Source organism: Trichoderma gamsii (assembly GCF_001481775.2).
Source record: "Trichoderma gamsii strain T6085 chromosome Unknown Scaffold_13.2, whole genome shotgun sequence".
In the NCBI taxonomy this organism is placed as follows: Eukaryota; Fungi; Ascomycota; class Sordariomycetes; order Hypocreales; family Hypocreaceae; genus Trichoderma; species Trichoderma gamsii.
In genome coordinates, this window is record NW_020171350.1 from 44720 (window position 1) to 58037 (window position 13318).

Below are 13318 nucleotides of genomic sequence, written 5' to 3' on the forward strand. Positions count from 1 at the left end.
TGACATTTCGTACTAAAAGCTTTGTCCCAAATCTGACGTCTCCAGCGATGTTCGTGGTGATTCAGGATAGTGTCAAGATTTGCATGACCGTTATAGTTCACAGATTCATATGGCGAATTCCGCTTTGAACATGCTGATCCTGCTCCATGTACCTTATGCTGAGCGTCTATCGATAGAGCCATGAGCTCATTAGGACCTATAATGTTCCATGAACGCGTCAATCTCAATTCCATATGATTACTCAACTGAAGGCTTACCAATTCGAACAATGTCTCCGTATTCTTCGAAATGCTTAGACCAGCGAAGGTGAGACTTTCCGTTCAAAGCTTCATATGGCCCATACAGTTTGGTGATCTTTGCTGCAAACGGACCGGGAAAGCGGCGCGTGCGATGAAAAAAGATGCGATATACTAGGATACTACTAAAAAGTCCCAGAAAATAAGACGCCGATATGATGCTAGCATTCGAGGCGCCATGGACCACCCCCTGTGAATGAATACAGCGCACCAATAGCAAGCATATTGCGATGAAGTAGAACCCAACAATTTTGGGAGCCTCCCAAGCCCTGTGTCCATGAATGAAATGAATAAGATGGGACAAAATACCACCTGATGCCGAGGCAACGGCCAGCATGACAGGCCTCATCGTTAAATTTCGGTACAACTCGTGAGGTTGGCTCTGTAAGTTCAAAAGGCTTTGGTGAGGTACTGCTGCAGACTGATTGAAAACAATTGAAATCCTGCGAATGAGATAGGAAGAACGTGGGCTTTTAAGAGAAAGTGTGACATGCAAGGGAGAATATAAGCACGGCAGAAAGTGTATTTCTATAGACGTCAAATCTGAATAATCATGAGCTAGGATAAGCTGAGAGTCTAGGCCTATAAAACTGCTTGAAAAAGCCTAGAGATGCAAAGAGGGGATAACAGGCCGGACGATTAATTAGCACAGACTAAATTTGGGGCTTTCAATCAGAGACAAGTCCGCTGTATTTTATTCAACGTATAACACAAGCTATATTGCTCCCGTCTGAGACGTTAAATGTTAGGGCTTATTCAGAATGACTTATAGGCCATTCTGATGCCGTCCTGATTAAACTTCGGGTTTCTTACCTTGAGCCCAGCCTAAAGCTTTATCGACGGGATAGATATAGTTTTTTCCTCATTACTCCACATTCCTATTTCAAACTTTCTACAATTAAAATCCCTCGTAATATATGGGGCTGAGTTTGGTCTGAGACTTCTTGCTGCTGAATTGATGTGATGACGTATCCGTACAGCTGGCAATGAGCGCTCAACTCAGCCACAAGTAGTTCCAACCGGTAAATTGATACGTCTACACTGTCAGGCTCAGTGGCTCAATCATAATGCTCAGTGCTTTGAAACTTGAGATTATACAGTATATTCCCGTAGAATCTTAAATCTGAAAAAGGCATTTGCTGATGCTGATTACGCGAATCGAATCCCGCCAAAGACATGGCTCCTGTGACTATATAAGCCCTAATTTGCTCGGCAATTGGAACATTCGCCAGCTTTGTTATCTATTAACAAATTAGAACATTTGCCATTTGTATTACAGCTCTTCATCAGAGACTGCATCACAATTGCAAAATTTTCCGACTTAGACCGAGAGTAATATTGTCAAGGCACAAAAGCACTCGAGTTTCGAGCGTAAATATAATAATCTTCAAAACTGAACAATAAATTGAACTTTGCAAAAAGCTATCGTAACCTTGCCAGTATGTGCTCACAAAATTTGGTGACTCTGAAAACCACGAATCATTTGTGCTCTCGTCGGGACCTATAACTCAAACACAGCTCTATACCGGACCGCATTTGCTTCCAGGTCACTGACAACCTTTTGGAGAGAGCCAAGATTTTCGAGTTTGGTGACTTGAACCAGAGGTTTAACCTCGTTTTTGGCTGCAAACTCGAGCGTCTCAGCATGCAATCCCCTAGAACCAACTAGACTTGCATATACACGATACCCATCGAAGAACATATTGCGCGTGCTTGAAACTATCGTTAGTAGACGTTCAGGTCTAAGTATTCATGCCATCATAAACATCGGGGCTTACTTAAGATCCATAGGTCCCATTGGAGCAGTCAGTGGCACGATAATGCCGTTTCTCGACAAGAATTCTTTTGTCATTGCCCTACACGGATGTTAGCCACGCATGTTGAATAAAGAAGGAACAAATTGACTTGAATAAAGTGTGATGAAGAAGCAATTTACATACTTTTCAAAATCGGGATAGTAGCTTCCAGTGATGACCAAGACGTCTACTGGAGCTTTGATGGTTTCGTACATGGTACTGACAAGGTGGAATTCACTGGCTCCCCATGCGTGTGCTTCCTGCTCTTTGTCTGCCGATGTACTGTAAACAACGACTTCGGTGCCCATCTTGGCAGCGAATTGAATTGCAAGGTGGCCAAGGCCACCAATTCCGTAGATACCAACCCGCATACCAGGCTCGACCGTCTCCCTGAGAGCAGCGTATACTGTAACGCCAGCACACTGGAGAGGAGCAGCGTCTTCGTTAGAAATGTTATCCGGGATCTTGTGCAAAAACGTTTCCTTGCCGATATAGAATTGGCCAAAGGTACCATTGTCGTAGTCTCCTTCACCCAAGACAATACGATTATAGCAGTAGATATCTTTGCCTTTAAGACAATACTTGCAACTGCCACAGGCATCTCGATGGAATCCACCACCAACCCGGTCACCAATCTTCAACTGCATCACGTCAGAGCCAACCCCTTCAACATTTCCGACTCCTTCGTGCCCTAGAGCAATGGGAGCACCGAGTTTGACAAATGCTATATCACTTGCGCAAAGACCACTGTGTGTAATGCGAACAACAACATCTTTAGGGCCCAATTGCGGAATTTTGGTGTCATATGCAATGATGCTTCCATCTTGAGATCGGTAGCCTCGATATTCTTTCCCAACGAGACTGGATTGAGCCATGGTGATAGGATGAGTTTTTGTTTCCTTTGTTGGCTGCTGTGAACTTGAGGCCAAGCGTTATAAGAGGTTTTATGTATTTTGACTTGATTGTCGAAAACGGGAATAAGTATTTGGTTAATGATTGAAGAATTGAGAGGCTGCCTCTGACATATATAGCTGTTGTTCAGAAGCGCTGAACGATGCGAATAAACTGCGTTTGTGTCTTTTCGACAAGATTAGCTTTCATATAGCAAGTAATCAAAAAATTTATAATAGATAAGATTGGCAATACTAGTCGTAGAATAAGGAATCAATCGGCATGATGATCTATAACTTAACCTATTTATTTGGCATACAACTTTTGAGTAAGTCGCTTTGTAATCCCTCCATCAAGATCAAGATCATAGCACGATTCATAGACTTGTGTGAGTGGGGCAGTGCATTTTATACTACTACTTAGGGAGCTCTCTCCGACGTCGATTGGCTATATTGGCATGAATATCCTCGAATTGATCTTCTGATTCCATCCGTTTCCGATACGATGTGACTTCGTCACAGGATCATCCGAGGTGACAGCTTACAGCGTATTATAGTTATAAAATGAACATTTAGTACATCTAGGAATCTTGATTATATGGTTATGTTGGAAAAATACTAATGGACAATGCAAGAAATATGGCCTCCGGTAACGACATTGTATCAACTCTATCATATAGACGATAAATTCGCCAAAGCCTCAGATTAGTAATTGTAAAAAGATTAGATAGCCTGATGCAGAATCTGTCCATCAAAGGAAGATTCCCTCACCTCCGGTTCGAATACTATACCTAACATTACGTTCACATTCGATTTGTTCACTACAAAAAAGCAAAGAAGGGAGCATAAAGGAAAGAGAGTGTGGCAGAATGGATCATAATAATATCGCAAGACAAACAAATACCGTAGCTTTGCTTTAACCACGCCAATCGCATCGCGCATTTAAACCAATAATCTGATTCTCTTCGTACTAGCAGCCAAATGAATCTAGAACTTAATCGACTATTAACCAGTATTAAGTAGACTACAACTACTACTTCGAGTTAATGCTTTCTTAGTGGTGCCTACCTCGGATTAAGGCATTGGCCAATGATCTGCTAAGATTATTAATCGCTGCGCTTTCCAACCGATTTGCCGAGGGGACTCAAAAAGATTGGTTATATCCTTCCCATATATTGACAAGCAGCCTCTTCGATATGTAATTCAATCTATCTGAGAGCGGAAGTTTCCGTTAACTTTCGCAGGGAATACACGATGGATTTGCATCGCAAACACTTCCGCTCCGCCAGTTGTCGCGCTCAGCAGCATGTATATAGCACGTTGACATGGAGATGCTGCGGAACAAGCCGAAAACACATCCTACATTTTACCAATCATCGCCGCAAGCCACGTCCTTGAAAGCAAGCAATTCTCATTTAGGAATGTTACGACTATGTTGTTCTAAGCCGTGATGAGACAATTAGTGATCACAATTGATTTCACATCCATTGTGGCATTGTAATGTATGCAGAATTATAGTATCTATACCAAGCTGCGAAAGTTTTACTAAGTCCAAATACTCTCTCTCTCTCGCCTGCAAATCCGCATACTGCCAACAACACTGTCTCTGAAATGTATATGTATAAGTTCATTTCCGTGAAAAGGTAAAGTTAAGTTATTTGGATAATCTCATACTCTTCTCCATCATACCTAGACCGCCTTTGCCTCATTCCAAACACCCACAAACTCTTTTCCAATTACCATCCGACGATCATCTTCTGTAAAAATCTTCTCATCGGGATTCAGCTTGACTGAAAAATCAGGATCGGCAAAAGTTGCTTTTAAAGAATCCATGTCGGAAAAAATAGCAGTAACGACAGCATCGCAGTCAATGCTACCTATAGCGCCGCCGAACATTGTTTGGATGCTTTCTTTGTTCTCGCCAGTAATGAATTGCTAAGTTGCACGTTAATAAACGCAAAGCTTCTTTTTTAGCAATAACTTACCACTCCGTAATACAAAACTCTGTGTCTATTCAGAAGTTCTGCGACCATAGGTATATGGACTTTGGTATAATGCTGTTCGAAATCTTCGTCAGACATACCTTTCTTTTTGGTAACAAGAAAGGTAGCCTTTATGCCTGTCTGGAAGCCGGTAGTCATCTTGTCTGTTGCTGATAAAGTTCTTATTCCTCTTTCTTTGATATGGAAATTTCGATCTTCTTAAATATTTCTCTGGTTAACTTGTATTATCGCCTTTCAACCCACCCTGGTCCCGCCTGCAAGGGCTATGTCCGCACGAATCCGTATTACCGGTTTTTGGCGGAGTTTGCATAGCAAATGCAAATAAGTGGAATTTAACTCCCGAACAACTCTTCAATATGTTGTCCCTTGTCAGCAGCTTATTTGAACGAATGCGGAGTCCGATAATGGTGATGGTAGCTACAACAGATCAGGTACGCGGATTATCAATACCCACTTGCATAGGCAGTTTACTCATCCAAATTGAGACTCATCAGTAATAACTCCGCTATATTTCATGTTGTTTCAATGTATTAATTTGTCTCGTCTTATATACCAGAGCTACATATTAATACCCCTTACAGAGGAGGGTTAAAGTACTGTTGAGTTTCTTACTGCGCGATCGCTACCCTTATTATATGGAGTTCCTGTTTGGCTGAACATCTTTAGCCTTGCGATAATCTCAAACTCTCATTTGAACACTCAAATCGGCTGTCCTCTTACACGCTAACGCCCTCCACATGATATCCTTTATTTGCGTTTACTTCGTACGCCGCGCTTAGGCACAGATATCTTCAACAGGAAAAGAAGAGAATCGCAAACCAATCCAGAGCTAGTCTTAAGAGAAGAAATCCGGAAGATGCCTCGTGTATCTCAGAAAAGAGCTGGCTCAAAGCCTTGAAAAATTAGTTCACACGAATCTAAACATGTCATTCACGTTGGGAGTCTCATCTCTTTAAGCTGACTGCGGGGTTGGCAGTTCAGCTGTCAAGTGTGCCCAATCCTAGCCCGATCAGGTCCATAGTTGTCATTCTGCAGACTGTTGCTAGCGCTAAGAACGCTGTGTGCTATCCTGTGCTCTATTGCAAAGCAACTGGCATTTATACAACTCAACCAAAGCCTCGAGTCAGAGCTTTTCTTTTTATTGTAACCCTTTGAGCACTTGAAACAGTTATCGGTAATGCACTATGAAACGTTGGCACAGCTCTTCTTGCGATAGCCCATCGGTTATTGTGAAAAACGAACAGCCGCATTGTCACGCATGCAATACCGAATGCAATCTGAAAGATTTAGCCAGCAACAGCGGCTCGCAGAAAGGTTTTAGCTTTTCAATTCAAAATGAGCCGCCAGGTCAGCTCAATCTAAGTTGGCCACCATCTGTTCCTTACATCGGATTGGAAAAACCAGGCTTATCGCTTCCGGTCAATGTACAGAACTTAGATTCTCAACAGGATACTGAGGAATTCCTAAACTATGGGAAAACTCTTGAACTGGATGAATTCAGGCTAGCCTGCCTCACAGCGCCAGAGAATGATGACTATCCAGTCCATTTGACGCTGGAGACTTACAAACACACAGATTGTCCCGAATTTGAGACAGTGTCATATACCTGGGGCGGGGAAGATGGTGACCACGTCCCATCTCAGCCAGTGTTTGTGGGCCCATACTGGGATGTCATTTTCCAGACAAGAAACTGTTGGAATATGCTTCGGTCTATACGCCCTTGGAGAGGTGTAAGGATGGTGTGGGTAGACGCCCTATGCATCAACCAAAATAACATCAAAGAACGTGGAGATCAGGTTGCGAAGATGAGGCAGATTTATGAAGAGTGTGCTCGGGTTATTGTCTATCTGGGCCCAGATATCGCGCTTCCGGCGCAAGGGCAATTCCCACATCGGCGCAGGCTGGAAGAATTAGATCAAGATCTGGGCCACCTACACAAGTCATCTTCTGACGACGAGAAGTTAGGGCAGATTGAGGTCGCCATGAGGACTCTCTTACATAGAAGATACTTCAGCCGCGTCTGGGTCATCCAGGAACTGGTAACGTCGCAAAGGGCTGTAATGCGAATTGGAGACACAGAATTTGCTATGGACAATACAACTGCTTCTCGACTGGAGGACGCCAGTACAGACTGGAGCTGGGATCAAAGTGGAGCGCCGTGGCTTCAATATATGACGCAGAAATCGATCCAGGTAGAGGATCTGTACGGAGTTTTGGCAGTTACTTCGAAATCGCATCGCACGCGACAGATCTACGAGATCGACTGTTTGGCGTTCTTGGTCTAATCCGAAGAGATGATAAAGAAGCGGCATCATGGCTGCCAGACTATTCTCTATCGGCCCAGCATATTTTCGTTGGGCTCTTGGCTCATCTTATACTCAATCTCAAGAAGACGCACCTTCTTCTACATGGCTCTACATTGTATGCAACGACATCTTCACCCTCGTGGACTCCATTGTGGGAGTCAAATGAAACATGGCAATTCCTTTTACTGCTGCAGAAGTCAATGGGAACGAAATGATTGGCTGCATTGGCCAATTTTTCTCTGCCGAAAATAATTGCGCAGAGACTCCAAATCTGTTCACATTGGAAAACTTTGAAAGCCCTCAACATCTTGGTAAAAGAGACACGTGTAATAAGTGGTTGGCCGATACTTTCCACTTAAGACCATGGGATCAGGATATTGCCATTCATTCAGCCACTGGTGCCTTGTCTATCCACCTAACTCACTTATGCGCAATCCCTTCAACACCAGTTGCTGTTGGAGAGATTGGAGCCTATAGAGTCTTTCAAGTGGCTGGACCCAAGGCTGATATATTTCTAGCCTCGAGCAATCCTCTTGATTCAACGGTCAAACCAGGGCAAGACCACATATTTATGCTCATTACTGACGACTTAAAATTGCTATATTTTATTCTGAGAGAATCGGAGGGCGCAATTTGGAGCCGAGAATTACAGATTAGTAGGCGCCAGTCTATCCAAGTTCGTTAAAATTTCCAACTACCAGCTTTGGAACAGATGGATTGAGAATCTATATTGTACGATTACACGGATCCGAGAGCTTCTGGATAATGCATTTGAAAACTTTAACACTCGCTCAATAAGAGCTTTCTTTCCCTTGGCTAGTACCGGGTGGGATATGTTTCCAGCTTATCATGGCCTCTACGACCCAGGGGTTGATTCCCGTTCAAACTTCGAAAAAGCCTTTCTCTCATGCTTTGAAGCTCGTTTCAAAGCAAGCGTCGTAGATGGTTTCTTCGAATGGGAAGTTACACGAGGCAAAGATGGTTTGGGGAGATACACGGATCAGTTGTTCCTGCAGAATACCGATTACACAGATTCTTGCGACATAGAAGGCTTCGAAAAGCTCATGTGGAATGGACATTGGCAGCCGGTCAAGAGAAAGATTGAGCAAACTAAGGTCTCAGAGAAACATATTTATTCAATTGAGACGACGCCGCTGAGCTTGAACAGGACCTTTCGGCTACGAATACCGGTTGATACAGTGGAAAAGGCAGTTCGATTCTTCTTTGCTCAGGTAGAGAGAATCCGGCGATGTATGAAGAAGAACACCAAAGAGGTAGAAGCAGTTCTTCGGGGAGAGCCGAGCGATCAGTATCGTTTTGTAGGATGCCCAATGTTTCCTGAGATGGAAAAAGGGTTTTGCCTTGATGGAAGCACGAATCAGGTTCACATTCATTAGCAGACGGTCGTTTCTTACAAATCTCTACTTTTCATCGCTACAGCGATATAGAGTGGAGTGAAGATGTGATTTAACACACGCAAGATTCGGTCAGCCACTAAGGCGCTCCCAACGCACCACTACTCTGCTCCGCGCAACGGCATCCCTGCCTTTTTATAGATGCCATCAATAATCTCCATAAGCTTCACACTTTCATCCATATCAACCCAAGGCCCATTGTATGGTTCCTGGATTTTTTCCGCCTTGACACGATCGACAAAGGCCTCGAGTTGGTATCTATACGTTGTCCACCAAGACTCTCCCCTCTTGCCCCATACGGGCCCATCTTTGTAGAGAGTTTCAACGGTCTTCTTGCCGCTCTTCTCGGTAATGATGATCTTGTGCCCAATGTACGGCGCAATAAAGGCCGTAAGCTCGATTTTGGCTTGCTCTAGCTCCACCACTGTTGTCGGCGTCAGATCCCAAAACTGTGGAATAAAACCCAAGAACTTTGGCACCACCAATTTACAAGTGGTGGTGCACATGACTGGCGGTCTCGCACTATCCGCATTACGGATAACAAAAGTTGCCTCCATGGCTTCATCGACTCGTTTGTCAAGCTTGCTGACCTGGGGCTTCGCTTCCAATACTTCAAAAGTAGTTCCTTTCACATCATTGGGAGCGGATGCCCAGTATAAAGAGCCCGAGACAACGTAGCAAAGATCCATGGAAGCTCCGCCTCCCAAGGCGTAGTGGAATCGGATATTACCTGAACCTACAGCACCAGGAGGAACAATCATTTTCGAAGAAGTAGCCGTGACGTGGCCATATTTGCCGCTCTCAATAATCTCCTTGACGCGATGAGCGGCAGGGTGAAGTCGCCAGTGGTAGGCTTCAAGAGCGATCTTGCCATTTTCTCTCGCGCAGTCCTGAATCTCTTTGGCCTCGCCAGCATTGGATCCAACAGGCTTCTCAATCAAGACGTGCTTGCCAGCCTTTAGTGCGTTGATCGCCCATTTATGATGAAGGCCGTTGGGGAGAGGAATGTAGACGGCCTCGACATTGGGATCTTGGAGGATTTCTTCATACGAGTCGTAAACTTTGGCTGCGGTGAGCTTGTATTTGGCCACCTGTGCTTCAGCTTTTGCCCTCGATCTGGCGGCAATGGCAACAATCTCGGCGCCTTGATGGGTCTGGACCGGGTCGAAGAATGAACTGAAATTGATCGCCGCGGCTGATATGACGCCAAATTTGATTGCATCTGGATTCTTTTCTTTCAGGCTTTCTTTTATCTTATTGATGCCGTTCCACCAATTATAGGCGTTGATTATATGCTTCGCATGAGGTTAGTATACATTGGCATGGGCTTCTTGAACAAGCAACTTACCTCAACCATAGACGACATCTTGTAGTTGGGATTGAGACAGTCAAATGATGAAAAATTGAATGAAAAATAAAGCCAAAATTCGAGGTGGTTTAAGACGAGGCGCGGGAGGGTATTATAAAGTCCGCTCAAGAGATGCGGACTTTGTGGCCAGAAACCCGAATCCCGCGCTATCACAAGACTTTGAGCGAAGGCCGAGGAAAGAGGAAGCTGTTCCTTGTTGATATAGTTAGTCTGAATGTAGGGGGTATCAACTAAGTCCGAGAGAGACAGTTCCCAAACAGAGTGCTTCCTTCCAGTCGCTTCAACTCGATGCCAGCAAAAGGCGTGTTCAACCTCGGCGATTTGTCCGCGAAGACGACACTAAGAACGGCGATGTTCCAGTCTCAGGAGCGTTTAAGCCAATATCTTTGATTGAAGCATATGCGATGAGATTATCGGTTTAAGATAATGAAGCAACACTCTCAATTCTCAATGGCGGAAACCAACTGGAAGAGGCAAACATCTGAAAAAGCCACATCGCGGAGAAGGAGCTAAAATGAATGCGGGGACCGAAGTGGACGCTTACAGATCATACGAGGTAGCAAGGACAAGGGTCGATACTACTTAGCTTTTACTTCACCGAAAGGCAATGGTGTTGGATTGGAAATTCTTAAGTCCGCAATTGCCTGGCGTGATGGCAGCCCCGATGTCGTTGTTGGCATCATTCATTTCGTCACGAGTTGTACGCCTCTAAACGCACGAAATAGCATTGATCACGGCAATCGGTATGCAAGCAAAGGAAGCCAATCGGTTGAAAATTTACCAGCTGTCATGACGTTGAGGAGCCCCTTTTGATCTAAAAGCGCCTCAATGTTCATATCATGACAATGATGAAGAAGCGGTCCGACGCGCACTCTGCTGATGGCTCGCAAGCCACCAGGGAGATAGCATTGGAATCTTGAACTCAACTCCAACACTTAGCAAAGGTCCTTAATGCACTATATGTATCTCTTAAGGCGGAAGATGAGCACTTAATAACTAAGATATATCCCAAATACTACTCGTCAATCCGTACTGACATGTAGGTTGCACGGCTCGTTTATAGAGCTCGGCATATGTGTGTGGTACATGCACAAAACTTGCCCAGTAGTAGCTCTTTATTGTTTCCATAACCCAATCGGTCAATGAGCCAAACTTTATATATTCTCCCCGTATTATCTAACTTGACTCTAATTTATGCTGTTTACAGTCAGATCTCTGCATATAACTTTAAATTAACACACACAATTCCCTTGCAGCTGATAGCTCGTCAATCCCGCCCTGTTAGTCAGCGCCCAAACGCCACTTAACGCGTGCCAAAACCCAGCCCAGCATCTCAACCCCACCAAAGCTCCCGAAAAGCCCAACCTCAGAAACGCGAGGCCCTCTGCAAACGCGCCCGCAATGCAGACACGACATGTCCTACTACGACGTTGATGCCATTCTTACCGACGGGGAGGTACGTATTGTTCTTGAATCTCAAGTTTCCAGGGCAAAAGAGCCCAACTTGACCGGAAACTTACTAAAAACAGAAAGTCCCCTGTCGCTTCGAGCTCGACGTGCCGTATCTCGGCCATCTCGACAACTCCAGTGGCCTCAAACCCGGCTCCCGTCTCGCGCTGCCCCTCTGGCTCGCCGAAATGTTTGCTCTCGCCTCCGCGGGCGAAGACTCCAAGCCGCCGCTGACCTTGACCCTGCCGCCCTGCCTGTCCGACCATGTCCAGGCCGCATTGAAGGCTGACCCGCGAGCCGTGGCGTTGCGAGACCAGAGCGCATACTTCTACGGCGTGGCAGTGCGCATGCTAGATCTGTTTGACGAGAGGGAGCTGAGCGCCATTCTGCGGAGGACGTTTGTGGTGAGGGCGGCGGATGTGGGATTGCATGCGCGAAAGGCGGAAGAATCCGGGCTAGGAGGACAGGGCGAGGAGTTCTTGCGGGGACTGGATGAGTGGGAGAGGCGGTTGTTTAGGAGAGGGCATGAGGGAGTCAAGGGTGCGAAAGAATGGACGGATAACGTGAAGAGGTCATGAAGTTTGAGCGAGGAATTGGGCGATTTAGCATGATACCCTGGCATTTGGCTACGAGATGCGGATGCCTCGAACAGAAATAGATGAACAAGGTCTGAGAGACCCGCAATGAATATAATGATCAGCTGTCAAACATGTATCTCTGGGGCTTCCGACTCAGAGGTGATAATGCAAGTCAAGATCCGACATTAGATCAAGTGCGGCAGCGAACCACTACCACGCAACAAGGCCGTCCCACCATGTCCGTACATACACATTGTGATCTTTTTACATTGATGTAGCTACCTGTGATACACCCTGAGCCAAGTGCTTTTCCGCAATCTTGCTTATAGTGCAAGACAAATGGTCAACTACCTAATACTACCGCATCTTCAAAACTACCAGCAAAAAGCAAACAGCGTCCATGCGTTTACCAATAGTAAGAGTATCCATGCACATTTCGCTTTCACAGCCTCATGCAAAGTGATAAATAGCGGTGGATGTGCATACAAAGACAAAGGCTGCCGTATAGGGTACGGATATGCCACTCAGGTACATCACCATTTTGATGACCAACAGCCAGACATTACCGGAAAAATGAAAGGGCGGTAAAACAAACAAACAGGCGGTAAAGAGGCATCAGGATCAACCGCATCAAGTACTATATACCCGAAATCATACGCTCCTATTGCTCCCCATCCAAGTAACGATACACACATGACCAGACATGTACTCAGCCTCACTCAATACAACACAAAACGATGGCATGCATGCATCACATCTCCACCAAGCAAAATTCTCTCCCAGTTAAATCAGAGGCAGAAAGAACAAAAGGCTGCCAGCTCATACCCTCCATCACGTTCCCACTCCCACACGCAAAAAAACCCCAACCATTGCCCAATCAATTTTCTCAAGCTTCCCACAAACTTGCCTCACTTTTCCCAAAGAAAAAGAACACTAATCTCCATCAAACGCCAGGGGCTATCCCTGTTGCTCTTCTCTACACCGAATTCTCCACAAAACCAATTTCCTCATTCGGAAACCTTCGGTGAGATCAAAGTCAGCCAGCAGGATCATGGCTCAAGTCTTTGGGCGACGTGGCAAGGCAAAGCTTCCTCGTGACAAATTATAAAAAGGCAAAAACTCTGATATTGAGAGAACCGTATACACTAAATAAAGCCAAACCAAAAACTACTGCAAAAGCCAATCGCAGCTTCGCAGCATGGTATATCAATCCTGT

The 13318-nt window shown here is 45.1% G+C and overlaps 6 protein-coding genes across 6 annotated transcripts; 2 read left to right on the plus strand and 4 right to left on the minus strand.

Annotated features, from left to right (window-relative positions):
* Positions 1-237: 237 nt before the first annotated feature.
* Positions 238-645, minus strand: TGAM01_v204470 (cytochrome P450 3A24; the record flags this gene model as incomplete). The annotated part of the gene is made up of 1 exon (XM_024549432.1): positions 238-645. The coding sequence occupies one exon, from the start codon at positions 643-645 to the stop codon at positions 238-240; it is 408 nt and encodes a 135-aa protein (XP_024405772.1).
* A 1152-nt stretch (positions 646-1797) lies between these two features.
* On the minus strand, positions 1798-2967 carry TGAM01_v204471 (hypothetical protein; the record flags this gene model as incomplete). The annotated part of the gene is made up of 3 exons (XM_018807710.1): positions 1798-2008; positions 2075-2152; positions 2237-2967. The coding sequence occupies 3 exons, from the start codon at positions 2965-2967 to the stop codon at positions 1798-1800; spliced, it is 1020 nt and encodes a 339-aa protein (XP_018659048.1).
* Positions 2968-4671: 1704 nt separating this feature from the next.
* Positions 4672-5123, minus strand: TGAM01_v204472 (hypothetical protein; the record flags this gene model as incomplete). Its single annotated transcript, XM_018807711.1, has 2 exons — positions 4672-4917; positions 4968-5123. 2 exons carry the CDS (start codon positions 5121-5123, stop codon positions 4672-4674), a joined length of 402 nt encoding a protein of 133 aa, XP_018659049.1.
* Positions 5124-6320: 1197 nt separating this feature from the next.
* Positions 6321-7270, plus strand: TGAM01_v204473 (hypothetical protein; the record flags this gene model as incomplete). The annotated part of the gene is made up of 2 exons (XM_018807712.1): positions 6321-6332; positions 6434-7270. The coding sequence occupies 2 exons, from the start codon at positions 6321-6323 to the stop codon at positions 7268-7270; spliced, it is 849 nt and encodes a 282-aa protein (XP_018659050.1).
* Positions 7271-8807: 1537 nt separating this feature from the next.
* Positions 8808-10072, minus strand: TGAM01_v204474 (hypothetical protein; the record flags this gene model as incomplete). Its single annotated transcript, XM_018807713.1, has 2 exons — positions 8808-10001; positions 10055-10072. The coding sequence occupies 2 exons, from the start codon at positions 10070-10072 to the stop codon at positions 8808-8810; spliced, it is 1212 nt and encodes a 403-aa protein (XP_018659051.1).
* A 1417-nt stretch (positions 10073-11489) lies between these two features.
* On the plus strand, positions 11490-12102 carry TGAM01_v204475 (hypothetical protein; the record flags this gene model as incomplete). Its single annotated transcript, XM_018807714.1, has 2 exons — positions 11490-11531; positions 11605-12102. 2 exons carry the CDS (start codon positions 11490-11492, stop codon positions 12100-12102), a joined length of 540 nt encoding a protein of 179 aa, XP_018659052.1.
* Positions 12103-13318: the final 1216 nt, after the last annotated feature.